Consider the following 21,281-nt stretch of genomic DNA (forward strand, 5'->3'; position numbering starts at 1 on the left):
AATTTAATTTTTCACCCAAATTTTATCGAATATGAAATTTACTTATAAGTTATACATGTTCCCTCTTATATTCTCTCTTTTATCGTATTTTCCCTTGCCTTTTTCTTCCATCCAAACAAAACTAAGAACGTATTGAGGGATCCCATTTTTCTTTACTCCTATTTTTTGGGTTACGGACCAATTATCACACAAGTCCCCTTAATATATTGATTTCAAGGGACTCATTGGATATTATTATTTTTAAGTGATTTGGACTTGAATATTAGTAAAGTTGAAGATTTTTCATAAAATCAACCAAAAGTATAGTCATTGAGTCATGACAAATGTGTTAACGAACTCCATAGACCATAATCGGTTGATTATGTCAACAAATCTATGATCTCATTAAATCATACATGTGGAATCCACTAACACATTTGTCCTGATTATGTTTTTTTTTTTGGTTGATTTTAGAAAAATCTTCAATTTTACTCATATTTGGGTCCAATTCTCTATTTGGGCTCTCATTGGAAATGTTGGGCTTTGTGCTTCCATCTCAAAATTATACTTAAAAGAATCAAGAATATAATCAGGACAAAATATTAGTAGGCCCAATATTTCAAACAATCAAGAATATAATCAGGACAAAATATTAGTGGGGCCCAATATGAAATATCCATATTACCCTTGAGCTTTAATTTTTTCTCATTTATCTAATCCTCTCTTTTTTCTCGATGCAAAGATACCTCCCTCTCATGCACACACACGATTACGATTGATGCTTCGGACTCTCAAGGCCAACTCCTCCGCGACGATCTCCTCCTTGCTATGAGCTCGATCACGTTTTTTTTTACATACAATATTTGTTGACATACAAGAGCCAACAGTTTCTGATATTTGTTGACTTACATATCAAAGAAAACAAAGATTTGTTGACTTATTCAAATGTGTTGCCTTATATAACAAATCTAAAATTTGTTGATTTTGTATGTTAACAAATACTGAAATTATTTACTTTTATGTCCACAGTTACAAAGTCTATGATTGTTGACGTACATGTTCACACATGCCTGTATTCCTATTTTTTGGATTCTAAACCGATGACTGATCACACATGTCCCCTTAATAGAATGATTTCAAGGGACTCATTGGATCTTATTATTTTTTTTAGTGATTTTGACTTGAATATTAGTAAATTTGGACTTCCAAAATCAAGGAAAAGTATAAAAATGACAAATGTATTAGTTAGCCTCATAGATGTATGTCAATAGATTCATAATTTGTTGATCACGTCATATGTCATTAAATCATACATGTCGAGCCCACTATTACATTTTTCTTGATTATGTTTTTGGTTAATTTTAAAAAAAATCTTCAGTTTTACTAAAATTTGGGTCCGATATCCAATTTTTAAACCGGGTTCTCAGTGAAATCTTAAAACTGAATATTAGTGTAGTAATTTATGACATTCAATGATGATGAGTATGTAACTATGTATTATGAAATTCATTATGTTAATAATTTACATACTTATGTCTATGTTTCCGTGTTCCCGTGTTAATGTTACGATTTTATGTTAACAATTTATTAAACATGTACGTTATAATTAAAAAATAGTATTTACGATCAAGGTTTCACAACAAAAGTCACTATGGTGACATATTGCTTCAAATAACTAAAACACATACATACCAAAAATACTAATATTTGATTTTTTTTTTTCGAATGGCTTAAGAAAAAAAAATCCCTATTCAAATAAAATAAATAAATAATGGGCCAGAGCCCAAATTACTTTGTGAAAATCTAGGGTTTCCATCAATGATGGCCAATAATGTGTACCATCCTAAACGCCGATGTGAACAAAATTTATGCGACATATTTCTCTAATGATCTTATACATGAAAGCATAATAAATAAAAATCAAGAGTCTGATGTAAATATTCAAATAAAACTTACATCAAACACAAAATCGCATATATCAAAACATCTTACGAATAAGACAAAATTAATCATCGTTGGGCAATACATATAATCTGATGAAATCATAATCGTCAAGACTAAACTTGGGCTTATGGTATGGAAGAGGTATGGAAATTTCTTCCTTCCGGTCTTGATATTCGAGCGGAAGGATTCCTTCCATAGGAAAGTGTGAGTGGAAGGATTTCCTTCCAGTGGGTGAGCGGAAGTTGACTTCCACCAGTGGAAATGATTTCTTCCAGGAGATAACACCTCCAGCCAACTAATAAAGTGTAGATTTCATACTGTCTTGTCATCCAGCAAAATCAAAGTCAGTATATCCGACGATCTTGATCTGATCAGACCTCCGATATTTGAGCATGTAGTCTTTTGTTCTTTGTAAGTATAGCAGGACCCGTTTAGCTGCTTTCCAATTGTGCATTCTTGTGTTGCTTAAATATTTGTTCAACATTCTTGTAATGCATGCAATATCTAAACAGGTACAAACCTGAGCATACATCAGATTTCTTATTACCGAAGCATAAGGACTCTTTTGCAGTCTTCCTTTTCTTCAAAGTCATTCTTAGGGCACTGATTGAGACTGAACTTGTCTCTTTTAGCGACAGGGGTATCACCTGGTTTACATTCTTGCATGTCATATCTCTTTAGAACCATTTTTATATAATTCTTTTGTAATAATCCAAGAATGCCCCGAGAGTGACTGCGGATTATCTGGATTCCTAATACAAAAGAAGCGTCACCAAGATCTTTAATCTCAAAATTCTTAGCTAGAAGTCTCTTGTTTTCGTGCAATAAGCCTATATCGTTGCTGGCAAGCAAAATGTCATCGACATATAAAACCATAAAATTCACTTACTCCCACAGAACTTATGGTATATACATTCATCCACCAAGTTCGTTTCAAAACCAAACGAAATAATCACTTGGTGAAATTTGAAATACCATTGTCGAGATGCTTGTTTGAGTCCATAGATGGATTTCTTAAGTTTGCAGACCAAATCATTTGCGTCTTTGGACACATAATTTTTTGTTGCACCATATAGATCGTTACCTCGATATCACCATTAAGGAACGCAGTCTTCACATCCATCTGATGTAACTGATAAGTGTAAATTATTCACACTATCTACGCCTTTTGGAAGTGAATCGAAGCTTGTTCTTGAAGGTTTTGATGTTATTTTGTTAGTTATTAGTGAATTTTTAGGTTATGAGTCATAGAGAATATTTGGAGCTTCATGGAGCAATTTCGGAGTGATTTAAAGATTTTCGGACAAGTTGGAGCAAAGCAAGAATCTTAACGCCTTCTTCTACACATTTTGGATATTCATAATTGAAGTTTTTGGATGAGTTCTTTCTAGAACTAAATATATATCTCGCTCAGCTTTCCAATGCATGTTTTTTTGCCAAAATCAGAGTCCGGAGCAAGGAGTTATGGCAAATTCAAAACGGGTGCGCATTAATCTCCGAGTCGAGCGCGAGGGCGCAAAAACTCCACGCGACGCACTAGCAAGAGTGCGACGCTCACAGGCACTATCTCAACCTCATTTTCTCCGCTTTTTCATGTATTTTGACCTTGATCTAATCCAAAGGTCTAGAATGATTCGAAAACATCCTTATACTTTGGGTATGTGTTCATTTGTAAAGAGACTTGATTTGAGGCTTGTTTTGGAGGGTTGTTTGGTGAGGGGGAATGAGCAAAGAGAGGGTTTGGGAGAAGAATGAGCCATTGGAGCTTGGAGAAGAAGAAGAAGGAGGAACTGACAGCCATCTTTCATCATCATCCTCATCAACTTCAATCCATAGTTTTATCCTTCTATCTCTACCTCTAACTTTTGCTTGAACTCCCTCTTGCTTTATTTTCCATTTGAGTTTGAATCTTGAGTTGTTTATTTGAGATTACTTTTTTAGTGAATTTGTTTTGAGTTTTTTTACTAAATAAAGATGTCTCCCTTGATGTTTATGTTTGTGCTCATATCAAACTTGTTTTGCCTAATCTTAATAACGAGTGATAGGTGCGTTAATCACGCGGAAAACTCCTATTTTCCCGACTAAATCCAAGCTTGTTCTTGAGTATTTGTGATGTTTTTTTGTGTGTTTTTAAGATACTTGTAGGTTTTAGAGGCCAATGAGATATTAAGGAGGTTAGTAGAGCATCACGTGAAGTAACGGAGCCATTTTGAGAAGATTCGAAGACTTTTCGCCAAGTTAGAGCAAAGAAGAAATACAGCGTCCTCTTGTGAACAATTCTGAGAGTTTGAAGTAAATATTTTGGATGATCCAATTCCATGATTGGATAGAGCTCACTCTTAGCTTTCCAACGCATGTTTATTTGCAAGAATCGGACATCGGAGCTAGGAGTTATGGCCGTTACAAAATCGGTGCGCGCGGGAAGAAAAAGCGCGCGGCGCGGTCTTCCGGGATGTCAACCTCGCGGCGCGACCCTAGAACTGCGCGCCGCGAGGTCCGCCGAGACAAAAAAAGAGGAAACGCGGATTTGGAGACGATCTGAGCCGTTGGATGACTTTTAATTACCCAATATGCTCCGAAAATTAAGAGAAACCCAAGGATTTTGACCTAGGCCTATAAATACACCTCTCAATCTCTTGTTTAGGGACTTTTGGCACTTTTTCATTGTTTTTCTTAGTGTTTGGGAGAGATAGAGAGAAAGAGGAGAGCCGTTCTTCAACAATTCGCGCCAATTACAGTTTTCTTCTTCACTTTTACTCTTGAACTCCCGTATTTTAATTTTTCAATTTAGTTTTCAATTATGGTTTCTTCTACTTCTTTTTCTTTTATTTTATTTTTTTTTTCTCGCTACGCCATGAACTAATTCCATTAAGGACTATGGCGTAGCGGGTTTAGGATTCGGTTATGGATATGATCTAATATATTGAAGTTCAATTTCCATTCTCTACTACTTTGCTTAATTCAAATCCGTTTTTAATGCTTGTTCGAGATTAGCTACCTTGTTCATGATTTTATACTTCAACTTGATGCTTGAGAAAGATTAGGTTGTTAGTGTTTTGGTTTGAATTACTATGATGCATGCCTAGGCTAGAGATAGTTAGGTTGCCATAGAATCGTGTGAATACTCTTGTTATGAATGCATGTTTTTGTTAGGGATTGAGATCGAGAGAAGATTTTCCTAGCTTTGACATAGGTTGTTAGATGCTCAAGAGAGATTTAGCAATATTATTCTGTGAGTATGGTTAGCAAAGAGTAGTGAGTTGATTAATGATTGTGCATGAAATTCATGTATCCAAACCGTTGAATAAACCCGTGAAGCCTTGGTCCTTAGCATCTCTTTCTGCTTACAACTTTTATTTGATTATATTGTTATTTAATTGTTTTAAAACTTGTCAATAATTTGTGACATCTTTCCATCTTTCCTTTTTGTTCAATTCGTGCTAGTTGATTTGTTTGTTAATTAAGCTTGTTCCTCGTGGGATCGACATTCGTACTTAATTCACTATATTACTTGGGCGACACGTGCACTTGCGCGCGTAAAAATCGCAACAATGAGTAGCTAAAGATCTAGGAGGGGTGTGATGTAGTTGGATGAATACGTGTGTGTTGGTTTATGGCTTAAGATAGAAGAGTTCTTCATGAGAGAAAATTCAAAGAGGAATTTTATGGGTTGTAGGTGCTTTTCATTCTCTTAGTTAGCATGGTGACGTAATTAGTGATTGTTCTTCCATGTTTTGAGACCGGTAGGTAAAAGACATTGGAGATCTACCCAATCTATCACTAGTCCACCTAGATTTATAGAAAGAGTAGAGAGTGGTAATCGTTTGAGCCTCGAACGTAATGCAATAGGTTGTTTATATAGGGCCCAAGCTGGGATGTGTAAGCTTGTCAGTCTATTAGGTCCCTAGCGACTCGGGAAAGGTTAGTGCATAAAATTGAGAGGTGTGATTAAGACCCCTAGCTTTTCATAGTTACATATGCATTCAATAGCCAACCACACCTTGAAACCAACGAAGTCACACTCCTTTGCTCTCCATCTCATTTGATAAATCTTTGTTTTATTTTATTTGTTTAATTCTTGCATTTTATTTTCATCTTAACTTCAAAACTATCAAAATCCTCATCTTTGCATTTTCATAGCTCATAAAGATAGATTAGTTAATTGAGTCGATAAAATATACAAGTTCCTCTTGGGATCGATGAATTGCATTACGATACGTATGCTTGCATGCGTGGATACAATTTACGTAATAGAGAGAGAGATTTCTCTCCACGCACACAAGCGTACGTTTCGTTAAGTACCCCTTGCGTGCGTGGAGAGAAATCTCCTAGGGGGTACTCTATTACGTATATTGTATCGAGGCTCGCAGGGGTACTTAACGATACGTACATTTGCGTGCGTGGAGAGAAATCTCACAGGGGTACTCTATTACGTATATTAACGTTGATGCTTCATTTCGAAACAATTCTGCAGTGGTTGGTATTACTGCTAGAAACGAGTTTGGCTCTGCGAATTGGTTATGGAAGAGCCCTATCCATGTAGACTCGGTGGAAATGATGGGATTTCACTTGGGGTTGCTTTTGGCAAAATTCAGGTCTTATGAAGGAGATTCGGGTTTTTGTAATTTAAGGGATGCTATGCGCCTTATGCGGAGCACTTTTGAGACAGATTCCGCTAGTTTAATCAATGCAAGGAGTGCTCTTTCCTTTACCTCCCTTTCCACAAAGGAATGACAGAGATTTTTTACAGATCTTTATTTAAAAAAAAATCAACCCATATTGTCACGATCCTTGAAAACAACTTCAGTTATTATCAATAAGTTCCATTTAACGTATGCGAAGAGCAATTTTTTTTTTGGGGGAGTCTTTCAAATTTTTTTTCTCATTTTTGCCCCCAAAAACTATTTATCATATTTTGCAAACTAAGTTTGATTTCAGGCTCATACCTGGATGCAATGCTCACATGGAGAATAAGATTACTGATTAAAATCTCAGCAACTTTACATGTGAATAATTGGTGATGAAATATTCATATATATATATATATATATATATATATATATATATATATATGTGTGTGTGTGTGTGTGTGTGTATATTCCTCATTGATCAACTGGATGACAGCAGAGACACCGAGAATATAAAAGTGAGAAACGTGATTGATTTATACAAATCTAAATTGGTAACAAATTTTCCCGCCAGAATAGTCAATAATAAAATAGCACGCCAACCCCAAGGATGGAACCTTTACTCATATTTCTCAGAAATCTCTTTTGTAATCTGACTCTCTAAGATATCTCATGTAGAGTTCTAATACATTTTCTGCATCTTCGAATCCTATTCAACAGCCAACGATGATGGCAATTAATTGTATTGTGATTTAATTTTGGATTGTATAATTATTGAGATGTTCATTGATGTGATGACTAGCTTAATTAAATATTTGTTATGGCTGCCAGGTTGTTATAATTAAGCTAATCATCATTCATCACTTAGCTAACATCCTAATAATCATTCACACAGAACACCATCCAAAATCTAGCAGTGTATGTTAGTATGGTTCTCTCAAGTCAAATGATATTGCTTCAAAAGACACAGTAGGCTTAATGACCTGTTAATATAAAGAGTCTTGTTTAAAAAAAATGATATTGCTTCAAGATTAGTAAGCTTCAGAAACCGATTTCAATGAAAAAAAAAAAAATAATTTACTCATCATCATAACAAGAATCTAACAACAGATGGCCGTACAAGAAATTAAAAAACATATATGTAAATCTATAATCAAGGTAAGGTACACTCTTTTTACTCTACATAGAGATTAAGTTTTTACCTTTTTCATCTCCGGCCACCGGAGGATCCTCCTCCGCTGCCCTGAAACAACCCTTCGATCCGGGCCTCGATGTCCTCAGCGTCGTACTTGACGTACCTCTCCGCGTTCCTCCCGATCTCGAGGCTGCTCTGAAACCTCCCGAGGAAGCTCTGGTACGCTGGGAGAACGAGCTCGGTGATGGAAATCTTGAGCTCGGCCCTGAGCTGGTCGTCGAACACGACCCACGCGGACTGAACCTTGCAGACCTCGTCGAAGCTCTGGTAGAAGTTCTTGAGCTTGTCTTTCATGGGTCGTGCCGGGTCGGGCTTGAGGAGGCCCACGAGCTTGTTCCAGGTGCTGCGCTGGTAGTTTCCGTGGCACTGCCTGAGCTTGGCCGTGTGTTTCCTGACCCAGTCGTCGCCGAGGAGCGACCCGAGCTCGCCGTCCCTGGCTTTCTGGACGATGTACCGCCCGTTGTTCATGAGGAAGACGGAGCAGAGGGACGGGTCTTTGTACACCTTGGACTTGGCCTCGAGGTTCCTCTCCAGAAGCTCCATGATCCACGCCACCTGGACCGACAGTGCCGAGGCGGGCCCGCCGCCGCCGGAGCCGTCCTCGAAGATCTGCTCGAGGCTGTGGCGGGACCGGGAGGCCGCTCGGAGGTAGTTCATCACGTAGCGTGTGATCGGGTGGAGCCCGCCGCCGGGGACGCCGGTTTTGGCGGGGTCGCGGCTGATCAGATTCTCGAGCTCCATGAAGATCCCGCGGACTGCGTCGCCGAGCCTCTTCCAGATCGTGGTGGCCTCGTTGCGGAGTGGGGACGAGTATTGGTCGGAGAACACGGCGTCGATCTCCGGCATCAGGTCGCGGAGGGATTCGAAGACGTCGAGGATCTTGAAGAGGCGCTCCGGGGAGCGGGTTCCGATGGCCACGGCGTCGGCGAAGTTGAGGAGCTGAATTGCGGAGCTGCGACAGACTTCCATGAATGAGAGATCGGCGGCGGAGGAGAGGCCGAAGAAGACTCGGTCGCAGAGGCGGCGCTCGCTCGGGAAGAGGATCCGGAGCGAGACGCCCAGGGCTTTCGTCCACCGTTCGATCTCGTCCTCTAGCTCCTGCCATGGAGTCCGCTGAACCTCCTCGGTGCTCAGCTTTCTTAGCCCTAGCCGAGACAGAGACTCCTCGAGGAACTCCCTCCGGCAGCTGCTGTACACGTGGCAGCACTCCTTTCCGAACCCCGCCGCGACCATCCGCTTCGCCATCTCGTGGAGCTCGCCGATCGTCCCCGACGGAAGCGCGTCGATCACCACGTCGTACTCCCCGAGCGGCCTCGCCGTCGGAATCTCCTCCTCGTCGGCTCCGCCGTTTTCGTCGTCCTCATCGGTGTCGGAGTCGGCGGAGAGAGCCGCGAGAGACTCGCCGCCGCGCTCCATCAGGGAGCGGAACTCGTCCTCGAGGCGGAACATGGCGCGTTGCACTAAGTCGTCGGCGCGTGAGAGGCACGCGGCGACGGCTCTGTCGCCTGCGGCGCCGGAATGGGACCATTCGCGGACGGTGGCGAGAAGCTCGTCGATCGTGTCGAGGAACGCGGCGGAGTCGGCGGAGTCCGACCAGATTGGCTGATCGGCGGCTTCGTAGCGGGAGATCTGACGGCCCAGGGACGTCAGAACGTGATCCAGCGCACTGCTAGCCCTTGAATCGCCGATTCCGATCCCGTCTTCCGTCGCGGCGGCCATTACCTTCTCGGACAATTTCTCGCGAGAAAATCGACCGTCGAAGTTCGAGAATATCTGCAAAATATCGTCAGCCATCGTCTCGTTGTTTCCCAGCGTCTTCGCTATGTGCCGCGCCACGGCAAACAATTTCTCCTCGCCGTTCTCGGCCATAATTATTTTTTATTATTAATTCGATTAGGAAATGAAAGTTGAAACAACAAAGAACTAAAGATCTTTAGTCGAACTATGATGAACAGAGAGAATCGGGGGAAATATACATTTAGGCTTTATTTAGTTTTGAGACGCGAGACGGAAATTAAAGAGGGAACGAACTCCTTGGAAAACGCGGTTTGGTGGTGAGCTGAGGACAGAAAGGTAATTAAACGGAGGATGAGTATTAAAAGTTAGTCATGAATTGAGAAAAGACGAGAGTGTACAGACAAGAATTGATTGGGACTCGCGAGGGAAAAGGACTGAACGGTAAAAAAGAAAATTTAAAGAAGCTGATGAAAACCGAGCTTTCTCTGATTTGACTTTAAAGTTGTTCTTTTCCTTTTATTTTCCAAATTTGCGTTTGTTATTTTTGGTTATTATTCTGGTAGCCAAATAGGATAAGGATTGAAACTTGGGAAGACAGAAAAAAAAAACGAGGGAAGATTGGCTCTGATGGTTTTAGAATTTTTATACTTATTTTTCTGTTGTGATTTTTCTTTTTCGCTTTTTTGCATCTAAATTTGCTCCCGTGACATGGGACTTTGAAATAAGACGTGTTTTTTTCTTCCAGTTCTATTTGACCGGTCTTTCCGATTTAATAATCGTAAGATATCATTTTTGTTTAGTGATGGCTTCAAAAATGACAGAAATCTAGATTATTTGTGTTTTATTTTTAGAGGCTCTCGTAAAGTAGTGGAGTGCCACACTTTCGTGTTTAGTTTCGTCTAATGGTTTCTGACTTTCTGCTAATAGTTTACTTTTTTAACTTATCCGCGTTGTTGTTGAATTTATGAGAATGGTTGCGAACCAGACTGACAGTAAGTAAATAAATATCAATACAAGATTGTTTCGTCACGGATATTTGGTTGACAGGAATGGAAGTGAAGATCGCCGTGATTATTTCATTTTGTATTTATCAATCATGCAAATACGGCTCAACAAATTACGGAACTTTGGACAAAAATTAAATTTGAAAACCTCAAATAACACTTTACTTTATATAGTAATAGTCACTTTTCAATGGTGCAAAATAATACCCTAATATTTTAAATTTATTTAAAATAATAGCCTAACTTTTTAATTGTGCAAATATATACACTCACTTCTTAAAATTTATGCAACCTTATTATAATTTGCTATATGACATTTAATACTATTTTTAGAGTAATTAAGAATAAATCCAAAATATTTATAAATAATAATAATAAGATTGATAAAAATCTTGGAAAATAATAAATAAATAATTGTTGTGCATTTTATAAAATAGAGAAAATATCAAGAGTATACATCGTGTTTAATCGAAATGCGAGATTTATCCTTTCGATTTCTAAAAATATCATATATATCCCTTCATTTTAATATAAATGACATATACATCCCCTAAAAAAATGTTATATTGCAAATACAATCATTTTCGTTTATTTTTTACAAAAAAATAATTTGAACTCCCCAAAATACCCTTAATAGAATAAATATTTATTTACTATTTTATTAAAAAAAAAATTAAAATCTCTATTTATACAAAAAAAAAATCCTTAACTTTTTATAAAGAAATTTTTTAATTTACTTTTTTGTATATATAATAGAAAATAAAAAGATTATTTCATTAAGAGTATTTTGGGGAGTTCAAAATTTAAAAAATAAAAATAAACGAAAATGGTGATATTTGTAATATAACATTTTTTTTAGGAGAGGTCTATGTCATTTATATTAAACTGAAGAGATATGTCTGATATTTCTAGAAATCGAAAGGATAAATCTCGCATTTTAATTAAGGAGTACTTAATATGTGCAATCCATTCCTGAGACATGTATAAAAAAAACCTCAAAATTCATTTAAACCCAGTGTAATACTAGGGCCTGGAAGTTATGATCAAAGTTTATTATGAAATTATTTAGTTTATAATCTTGTAAATATTATTAAATAAAACAAGAGTGACTTTAATTCGAGACATAAATTAACTTTTTGATTAAATTAAGCCATAGGGTAAAATTTTATCTAAATTTAATTATAACTGGAAACCAAATAGGTTAAAATGTATTCTGCCATGCTAATTAAAGTATGTATTTAAATTACTAGTGACAACGTAATAAATATGGTCCATTAGGTATATAGTCAACTTAAATATTTACTTTTGCAAAATAATCAACGTTTCGTAAATCTTTGGTAAATAGCTAATTACTTTTTTTTATTCTTATTTATAAACGTATATTTATAAAAATACCCAAAAAAATTTGAACTTATTTATGGATATTTTTGTAAAAATACACTTGTAAATAAAATGCAGTGTTTATTTATCTAATATTTATGAAATATTGACTATTTCGCTAAACCCAAACGTTTAAGTGGCTATTTTGCTAATTTTTGTAATAAATAACACTGATGAAGTCTATCGTTATACCATTCAACTTTGCCATAAAAGTCACGACCTAACGGTCCTGGTCACAGATTCAACTTCAGCGACGAAAAATAGAGAAAAAAAGTATCGTTATTTTCCTTTGTTTCTAGAAGAAACAAAAACATACAAAAGCCATAAAACTAACCGGTTTTCACAGTGTATACTATCAGATGAAGATGTATTTTTTTACATACAAACACAAGAAGATCAGATCAATCTAGTATAAGCAACAACAACAAAAAAAAAGGCTAATTAACGACGAGCTCCAAAAATGTTGGACAAAACTTGAGAACCGCAAGCGTTGGACGACGAGGCTTGCTCGCGGAGAATCTGCTGCTGAACGACGAGCACAGAGGCGGTGCCGCCGAAATCGGTGGCGGCAACGTAATCCCCGATGATCCCGAGCTCCTGATGATTCTCAGTCCAGTCGGAGAGTCCCTGGAGCAGGACGGGGTTGATCCCTTGCTTACGACCAACGACCCAGAGATCAAACGAGCCGTCGTTGATGGCCTGGATGGCGGCGACGGTCTCGGCCCCGTTTCGAACGACGACCTCGCGGTAGACGACGCGGTCGTTGGCCTCGTTCTTGACCCAGAACCAGGTGACGAGGCCGTCGTCGAGCTTCTTCTCGAGCTCGGAGTGGCCGTCGGCGGCGAGGAAGCGGATGACGGTCATGCAGATGTCGGGGGAGGCGAGCATGCGGTCGGCGTAGGCCAGGGCCTCGCGGGAGTCGGCGCCGCCCAGGAAGAGCACCGCGAAGTGGTGACCCGTGCGCCCAAACACCACGCTCGCGTGGCTGCCGCCCATGCTGCCCTTGTCCACGAAGATGGCCACCGAGCACGGCGCGTTCGACAGCACCATCGCGTTCACGCCCTTCTCCACGCTGTCCGTGTGGAACGGCACGATTATCAGCGTCGACTTGTTTAGCAGCGCCAGCTCGCATATGTCCTGATTTATATATATACACATACATTACATTGCATATATGGAATGGAATGGAATGATCATTCACCCATATTCGTGGATTTCCATTCCTTGCATCGATGCATAAAATGGCTCATTTGATCTCAAAAAATAATTCAATGCAAGGCCCGATTGGAAACCTTAGTAAAAGACCAGATTAGCATTGTAATATTTTGGTCGATATTTATATAGAGTTGAACTATCGGGTAATCAAAGTTTTAATCTTTGTTTTCTTTTCATGGAATAACGAGTCACCCTTCTCTGAAATGGAATGATCATAATGAATTTTCCATTCCTTAGATCAATGCATGAAAAACAAATATGTTTCAAATATGGCCACTGAATCCGACGTTGTAAAGTTAAATTCTGTTATTACTTTGGATATTCGTATGCCGCTAATTTCTGTTAATGTCTACTTTGCAAAATTTATAGAACGTTGGCTATTTATCAAAATTAAAGTCTGGTGCTAAGTAATTGCGTACTGTACATACCTGGTACATGGTGCGTTTGGGGGTTACGGCGGTGTAGGAGTGAAGCTTGAGGAAGTCGGAGCGGGACTCGTGGTAGAGAGCGAGGGCGTTGTGGATGGTGAGGCAGTGGGAGTACTGCGTGGGGACTTCCCGCTGCTTCTCGTGGTCGATGAACACGGGGGCCGCGCGGCCCACAAGCTCTATGATGCACAGCGCCGCCACCGAGAAGGGGGTGGCCGCCGACGGGTGGGAGGCCTCGAGAAGGTTCACGAGCCCCGCCACGCTCTCCTGCTGCTCCACCACCATCACCACCCGCAGGTCCGTCCCCGGCGCCGTGTGCTGGATCGTGCGCCGCTTCCCCACCATGTACGGCTTCGACGGGTCGTACAGCAGACTTATGATCGGTGTCACCACCGCCGTTATCAGCACCGTCAGCAGCACCATCATTGTGAAGTACGACGGTTGTAGGATCTGAAACCAAATCAAACCAAACCAAACCGACTTCAGAACTAGATTATTATTGCGTGCTGATTCTCACCTATTCAACAAATGTTTTATGAATCAGACGGGTTTGATGAGTATTTGGTGTATAGTATTAGGGGTGTGCGAAAAAAAAAATGGAAATTGTTCACCGGAACAGATCATAGGTTTTTAAAACCGCCGGTCTGGTTTAAAACGGTTTTTATCCAAGTCCTAAATTTGTAATTAATTATATAATTCTAAAAATTAATAGAATGGGATTACTAGAAAATGAGACAAAAAGAATAAGAGGTCTGTTTTAGCTTGAAAAGCTAGTTAACTCACTAGAATCTAATTTATTGAAATTCAACGACTTGATTAGGTAGTTAGAAAGTGTTTCAAGGACACGATTGACAAAACTATAATACTGAAAGAGTAAACTTACCGCTTTATCCATCCAGTGGATGAACAACAAAAGCTCGACCTGACCCCTCACGCTGAGGATGAGGCTAAGCGCGATGCTATCCCTGACCGGCATCCTAAAGTAGAGAGAGATGGTGAGCGTGGCGACGATCTTGACGATGTATCCGATGACGACTATGGCGACGAGGGGCTTGAGGGCGGGCCACACGGCGCTGACGGTGGACAAGTCGACGTACATCCCGATGAAGGCGAAAGAGAAGGGCATGAGGATGTCGGTCATGATGGTCTCGGTCCGGTCCACCAGGAGGGACCCCAGGGGAGGGCCGTCGGGTATGACCAGGCCCAGCCACATGGGCCCGTTCGCTATGGCCAGCCCGAACATGTCCGTCACGAATCCCGCCGACAGAGCCGCCAGAATGATCAGCACGATGTACGTCTGTTGTATTGGCTTCCCCGTCTGGGCTCGCAACATGATCCGGATCATGATCTTCCGAAAGATGAACAGCAGAAACACCACCACGAAGAAAGACATCACGTACCTTAAATAAGAAACACCAAAATAAGAAATAATATATAGCAATATGAAACGTTGGAAATTGTCATATAGCCAACGTTTCGTAAAGTTTTGGTAGATATCCACCGAAACTTCCCTCCTCAAATATGAATAATTGTTGGGTATTTGCGTATTTTCAGCGGTGTAAATAATTGCTGGTGGATATTTATAAAAAAGTTACGGAACGTTGGCTAACTAGTAATTCCTCTACTTTTGGTGGCTTAGTTTAGTTAGCTAATTATTTGAAAGAAAAAAAAAAAAAATTACCAGCCGGCATTCTTGCTCTGTGCCTCCCCTTGCTTGGAGGACTCAAAGGCGATGAGAGCGCTGATCCCGACGGCGTCGGAGATGATGGAAGTGGAGAGAGCCATTCGACCGACCTCGGAGCTGAGGAGGTTGAGCTCCTTGAGGACGGGGTAGAGGACGGGAAAGGCCGTGATGGCCACCGTGGACGCCACGGCCCCGATGGACGACACGCTCGCCAGGTCAGTGTCCATGTACTTCCTGAGGCTGAACCCGAGCACGAGCCCGAAGGCGAGCGGGACCATCATGCTCACCAGCGCGATCCATATGTGCTTCTTCCCCGACTTTGTCACCAGAGTCATGTCCATCTTCACCCCCGACACGAACAGGAAGTACATGAACCCCATCAGCCCTATGTTCTTCACCATGAAGTCCGAATTCTCCGGGAACAGGAACTCCTTGAACCTCTTGCTCCGACCCAGCACGCTCGGCCCCACCAATATCCCGCCCTACCCACACACACACACACACAAACACGAAATTAATCAGGATATCAAAATGTGGTATCTTTGTGTCATTGTGGATTGCTCACGATGATTTCGGCGACGATCTTGGGCTGGCGGAGAGGCGTGAGGACGAAGCGGACGAGGCGAGTGGCGATCACGACGAAGCTGATCTCGAGCAAGATTAGAGGGAAGGAATAGGAGAGTGGGTTTTCGCCGTAGAAGATGCCGAACGGGTGGTTGTGGTTTGTGCGCTGGCAAATGAAGGAGCCGCCGGGAACGACGCTCTCGAACCCGGCTGCGAAGCCCATCGTCTCCGCTCTCACCGAGCTCGCCACGTGTGGGTGTCCCATCGATGACCAGTTGTAGCCAGCATCGGAGTAGTATGGCGGGAATTCTCTTACCATGTGTGTAACAGATTTCTTTTTTTTTTTTTTAACTATTTTAGTGATTTTCGTTTCAGGTGGTGGTTTTGATTTTGCTTTGGTTTGAATGAGAGAGAAAAAAATTATCGATAATGGAGATTGGGAGAGTTAGAGGGAGAGTCAGAAACTCCGAGTCTATTTTTAGCGTGTGATTATTCTATTTTTAGTGACATTTCCTCTGAAAAATCGCGGGAAAAAAAAAAACATGAATAAGTCTCGTTAAGCCATGCAAATGTGTCTGTGGTCTCAGATCTATACTCGAGCGAGCAGTAACATTTTTATGTGCCAACTCATATTCAGTTTATGTATCTGAAAATAACACCATAATAGTACTCATTGACCCAATAGTCCCAAACCCACCTCAATTTCTGAGACGTACCACGGCAGAGGTGATCGAAGTTGGCCGCGCCGGAGACAGCTCGATCTCCGGCGATAGCTCTTCTCAGCAAACAAAGCTCATTTTCTCGGTCGTCAAGGTGGCTCCTTCTCTCGGGATTCCTCTTTCTTCGCCAACCTCTTCTTCTTCTTCTTCTTCTTCTTTGATTTCTTCGTCTTGTCTCGTTCTCCTCCTCCGTTTCTCTTTCGGCCAAGCATTGTTCGTCTTCTTCTTTTTTTTTTTTCTGTTGGCTTCTTCTTGGTTATTTGGCGAGAGAACAGACAGGGATAGAGGGAGAGGAATAATGATGACGAATTCCGAAGCTACGAGCGCTTTCAATGAGCGACATGAGACAGAAGAGTTCACTAACCACCATTCCTATACTTGTTCATCTGAGTGAAAGAGACAGGGAGTTCATTAACCAACATTTCTTACTTTATTTGAAAGAAGAGAAAAAAAAATTCTTCAAAGATTTACGCTCAAATTCATTTTCGTGACGCATCTTTCACACATTTTTACCATCGTCACAAATCATGGGACATGGGACTAAAGGTAGAGAAGGAATGCTCAATTAATTTCACATTAGCCCGTGTTAGTGATTTTTAACACTTTTGCCTTTGATAACTCAGTATTTAGTCTTGAGACGCTGATAAGAAGCAATCAAATTTGTATTATATTCTATACTTTCGTTAATCCTTCGTCAACAAATTATAAAATTAGCAACTCTAAATGTAAAACCTCAAATGTCAAGCAAGTAGTATTTAAAATTTACAAAAACCAAACGCAAGTCCCTTGATTTTCTAACAGATACAAACTCGGGAAAATTAATGAACTACCAAGTGCACCTATATTCCGTAGTTTTATTTGTCTCGAGGTAATAAAATTTCCATAGGATGGAAATGAATAAAAATATGAAGAAAAGAAAAAGAAAAAGAAAAAAAACGAAACTTTTTGAATTTACATCATGTGCGTTTTCAACTGCTATCTTGAGCATACCCGCTTGTATCTTCCGCAACCTTTGCCCATACATTTGAAATTTTCTCCGCATATCCCACCTGTTAGATTGCATTGTGAAAGAATTAATCCCCAAATAATAACAGAGAGTGTTAAGATGATAACAAGTTTCAGAAACGAATCCATTTTCAAGAAGCCCTTTGAAATAATTGCCTTGATAGGCACTATTTATTATTTAATTCTAAACAAAAAATGCGCAAGTACCTGGTTAAGCACGAAGCCTTTCAACATATTCAAGAAATCAGCATGCCTCTCGTTGTTAAAACGATCAAGTTCATTCCTATTGTTTTCCTGCATTAAAGAGTTACATTAATGGAAAGGAAGAAGAAAAAAATATATCTGCACATCAGACGTACTTAAAAGGACTGGCTTAAAGTCAAACAAGCTTTCATGATCCTAGATCGAACTCCATACGTCAACAATCAAGAGGTTTAAATGAGACCAAGAGACACCAAGCACAAGAAAATGTGTCTGAAGGAAACATAATTCAAATGTCAATTCTGAATACATGTTCGATATTTATGTCACAGCCCATCCCTGAAGATAATAGTTAATTTAGTGAGTAACATTACTCGGAACTTCCTATTAACCCTAGTCACTTCCTTAGCCAGCAGTAACTATGAAATACCCATGTGGTTGCTCGGACAACTGTTTTCTAATAAACTTCACCTAAAAGTTGTTGGTCTAGCGTTCAAGCCCATGGCTTATTTCCACCTAGTATTTCCAGCTCCACAAATGTTGTGGCAGGTGACCAAGGGACTAAACCCTAGTTCATAAAAATTATAAATAAAAAAAATCCATGGTTCTAAGTCAAAGTTGTCCACTAACTCGAACACATTATCCATGGCAAACTCAAAATTGACCGATTCAACAAGAGAAGTGTCAAAACCTATTATTAAACTGTGTTTATCACGATGGACAAGTGACGATGACTACTAATCGCAAGTAAGATAACAGCTATCTAGATCCAAAAGTTAGAAATGGATGCACGTAAATTGGAAAGGTTAGAACCAGGAACCTAAATCAAGCAGTTGATTCTCTGCTAGTTTGGCTAAGAGATAATGTTAAGCTCTCAGTATACAGATACACAATATAAATTGTGAATAAATATAGATAATCCTTTAAGTGCCCTGGGAAGCAATTTTAACATCATCATCAGTCGGAGTTTATAGTTTTTTCATTTTCAGAAAAAAGGCTGAATCCAACAGATTTATAAAGCAAGTAAATGGTACCTTAATTCTCTCATATTCTCGGATTGCCACGCTTTTAGCATCCTCAGTAACCTTAATGGTTTCTTGTAACTCCTCTAATTTACGGATCCTGGACTTGTCCCCGCCGAATATTTTAGACGATGCTACTTCGAGTTTTTCAGCCCTCGACTGTAACGAAGCAAGTTCCGATAGAAGAGTCTGCACAGTCAGTAAGGCACTAGTGCGGTCTGCAAATGCGCCGTTGACAGCTAGCATTAGCCCAAGATATTCATGAAGGGTGTCCTGCTATGCACAGAAACAGAATCACAAGGACGAAACAGAAAACGTAAATGCATACGAAACTAAACTTTGTTCACAAGATTCAAGTTTTGATACAAGTCACAATCTCCAATCCAACAAATATAAAAATCTCTCAACAAAGATTTCGCAATTACCAAGTGCTTTACTGTCTGAGCATTCAACTCACGGTAGAACCTGCTGGCCTTCACAGCAGCGGTCGCAAGCCCTTTCATGTCATTAGCCCGAACTCTCTGCGCGTTAAGAATCGCCTCCTCGTTCTCAAATTTGGTTAGCTTTATGAACGCCAATCCCAACTCCCCAAGTGTCTCTCCCATATCTTGTTGGGCTTTCACGAGCGATTCCGCCTATCACAACAACAAACCATTTTGGTATTCAAACGATATAATGACACCAAATTGGTCCTAATGTGCCAACAATGTTTACCTGTTGGGAAGCGAGGCTGAGGTTTTGCTCGAGCTCGTTCATCTTCTCCTTCCTGTCGATGAAACCCTTATCCTCCTCGACGAGCGGAGGCCTCGAGCCGCCCCAGTCATTGGCCACGGACTGCCTGAGCTCGCGAAAGAGCCTCAGCAGATCGCGGCCCCCTTTGGCGGGCTGCACCGCCTCGTGGGGCGGCACCGCGGCCGCGCTCTCGCTGAACAGCTGGCGCGGCAGCTTGGCGGCTCCGTCGAGCATCCTCGAGGCCACGTCGGTGGTGGCCAGCAGCGGAAGCTTCCCCTGGACCTGAAGGAACACCCTGAGCTCGTCGCTCCGGCAGATCACCGGATGCGCCGCCAGTCTCCGGAGGTACTTCTCCACCGCGACCCTCCTCTGCTCCACGAACTCCTGCTTCTGCATCACCTGGCTCTCCACCACGCTCTTGTCCGGCCGCGGCGGCACGAAGAATCCCCGGTACGACTCCGCCAGCCTGTCCGCCAGCGTCACCACGTCGCGGAACCGCCGCCGAACTCCGAACTCTCCGCCGCCGCCGCCGAATTCCGGGAGATCGGTCCGCGACGTGATCAGGTACGTGACGTAGGTCCCGCCGCCGGGGACGAGCGAGCTCGAGGCTTCCTGCTCCTTCTGCGGACTCGACACCGTGATCCTGATCAGTCCCTGCCCCGCCGATGACGACGATCTCGAGAAGCTCTCCGCCGAGGTGATCGATCTCCCGGAGGAGACTCGGCCGGGGCTTTCGGTGCCGTTGAGATCCGCGGCGGAGGAGGAATCGAAGGGGGAGAAGACTACGTCGGCGTACGACGGAGGGTCGAGGTACGATCCGTCGGCCGTCTGCGGCGGCGGCGGCGCGAGGAGGGGATCGGAATCGGCGGCGGAGAGAGATGATGAAGGGGAAAACGACACGGCGCTCCGGTACCTGGAGTCACTATTGTCGTTTAGAGGATCGTCGAGGACGAGGCTCTCCATTTCTTCCTTGGATGCGTATAGCCGGGCTTCTCCGAACCCGTGGCTCTCTGAATCCATCATCGTTTCGTTTTGCTTCTCGGTTGTTTAGGGTTTGGGATTTTTACGGAGCGGGAGAGGAAAATAGACAAGAGTGAAGAAGAAGAGTCAGCAGAGGTTACCAGAAGCGAAGCCGGGTGGGCTAACGTGCGCCGGGGGTGAAGCCAGCCAGCTGGGGCGAACCAAGGTAGATGAAGATCGATGATGGCACGTGGTTTAATGTAAAATTGAAAAGTCAGTACTGTGTTTATTTTATCTATCCTTGTTTTTATTGTGTTCTGGATTTTTTTGAGTTTTGGGGGGTTTTTATGACGTGTGACGTGTTTCCGGACCGCTGATTGGCTGGATCTCTTTAGTTTAGGGAGTCTGCTTTAGGAAAATACGAAGTGAAGTATTTTACAAATTTTTGGATCAAAACTGAAAATCTACAACAAAAAAATAATAATAACTGAAAAAAATGTGCGAGAGCATTTCACATTATATTTAAAATAATAATGTTGACAGACGTTTAATAATTCTAAGTATTTGTTGCAATTAATTAATTTTTTTTTATCTCTTTTTAAGGTTTTATCTTAAGTTTCATATTTTTATGGAAATAATTCACCATATGTCGAAATTAATGAAATTAATTATTCAATCAATTGAATAATTAATTTAACTAACTTTGACCTGCTGAGCTAATTTTTTAATAAAATTATACTTGAGGTTTAACTATTATTTAAAAAAAAAACGTAAATTATTGGGCTGCTGATCTAATTGTCCTTTAATAATTTGCATGATTATAGTGTAACTAATCTTATATTTATGGTTTAATACATCAACTTATATGGTTACCATTTTTAAAG

General features: G+C 41.1%; 3 protein-coding genes across 4 annotated transcripts; all 3 read right to left on the bottom strand.

Annotated features, from left to right (window-relative positions):
• Positions 1-7,588: 7,588 nt before the first annotated feature.
• Positions 7,589-9,798, bottom strand: EXO70B1 (exocyst subunit exo70 family protein B1). Its single transcript, XM_089600713.1, has one exon. It carries the CDS (start codon positions 9,613-9,615, stop codon positions 7,759-7,761), a length of 1,857 nt encoding a protein of 618 aa, XP_089456839.1. The 5' UTR covers positions 9,616-9,798; the 3' UTR covers positions 7,589-7,758.
• A 2,243-nt stretch (positions 9,799-12,041) lies between these two features.
• Positions 12,042-16,888, bottom strand: CHX24 (cation/H+ exchanger 24). The gene is made up of 6 exons (XM_089601831.1): positions 16,456-16,888; positions 15,760-16,273; positions 15,192-15,676; positions 14,394-14,910; positions 13,511-13,960; positions 12,042-13,004 (listed from the first exon to the last, which is right to left on the bottom strand). Exons 2-6 carry the CDS (start codon positions 16,075-16,077, stop codon positions 12,309-12,311), a joined length of 2,466 nt encoding a protein of 821 aa, XP_089457957.1. The 5' UTR covers positions 16,078-16,273; positions 16,456-16,888; the 3' UTR covers positions 12,042-12,308.
• Positions 16,889-17,238: 350 nt separating this feature from the next.
• LOC149381638 (sorting nexin 2A-like) lies at positions 17,239-20,721 on the bottom strand. 2 transcript variants are annotated; one of them, XM_089600830.1, is made up of 5 exons: positions 19,420-20,721; positions 19,131-19,340; positions 18,718-18,981; positions 17,690-17,776; positions 17,239-17,526 (listed from the first exon to the last, which is right to left on the bottom strand). In XM_089600830.1, exons 1-5 carry the CDS (start codon positions 20,458-20,460, stop codon positions 17,446-17,448), a joined length of 1,683 nt encoding a protein of 560 aa, XP_089456956.1. In that variant the 5' UTR covers positions 20,461-20,721; the 3' UTR covers positions 17,239-17,445. The 2 variants fall into 2 exon arrangements, with proteins under 2 accessions (XP_089456956.1, XP_089456957.1); XM_089600831.1 differs by having other exon boundaries at positions 18,718-18,978; positions 19,420-20,719.
• Positions 20,722-21,281: the final 560 nt, after the last annotated feature.

Source organism: Urtica dioica, chromosome 11 (assembly GCF_054948205.1).
Source record: "Urtica dioica subsp. dioica isolate 48M chromosome 11, U.dioica_male_clone48M_v1_H2, whole genome shotgun sequence".
NCBI lineage: Eukaryota > Viridiplantae > Streptophyta > Magnoliopsida > Rosales > Urticaceae > Urtica > Urtica dioica.

Excerpts from the sequence above, each read along its gene's own strand:
- EXO70B1 (XM_089600713.1), bottom strand. The coding sequence starts at position 9,615 with ATGGCCGAGAACGGCGAGGAGAAATTGTTTGCCGTGGCGCGGCACATA.
- CHX24 (XM_089601831.1), bottom strand. The coding sequence starts at position 16,077 with ATGGTAAGAGAATTCCCGCCATACTACTCCGATGCTGGCTACAACTGG. Across the intron at positions 15,677-15,759 it reads AGATCGTCGCCGAAATCATC|GGCGGGATATTGGTGGGGCC; the intron begins GTGAGCAATCCA and ends GTGTGTGGGTAG. Across the intron at positions 13,005-13,510 it reads CCAAACGCACCATGTACCAG|GACATATGCGAGCTGGCGCT; the intron begins GTATGTACAGTA and ends TATATAAATCAG.
- LOC149381638 (XM_089600830.1), bottom strand. The coding sequence starts at position 20,460 with ATGATGGATTCAGAGAGCCACGGGTTCGGAGAAGCCCGGCTATACGCA. Across the intron at positions 18,982-19,130 it reads CTCAGACAGTAAAGCACTTG|CAGGACACCCTTCATGAATA; the intron begins GTAATTGCGAAA and ends TTCTGTGCATAG. Across the intron at positions 17,777-18,717 it reads GAGAATATGAGAGAATTAAG|GAAAACAATAGGAATGAACT; the intron begins GTACCATTTACT and ends TCTTTAATGCAG.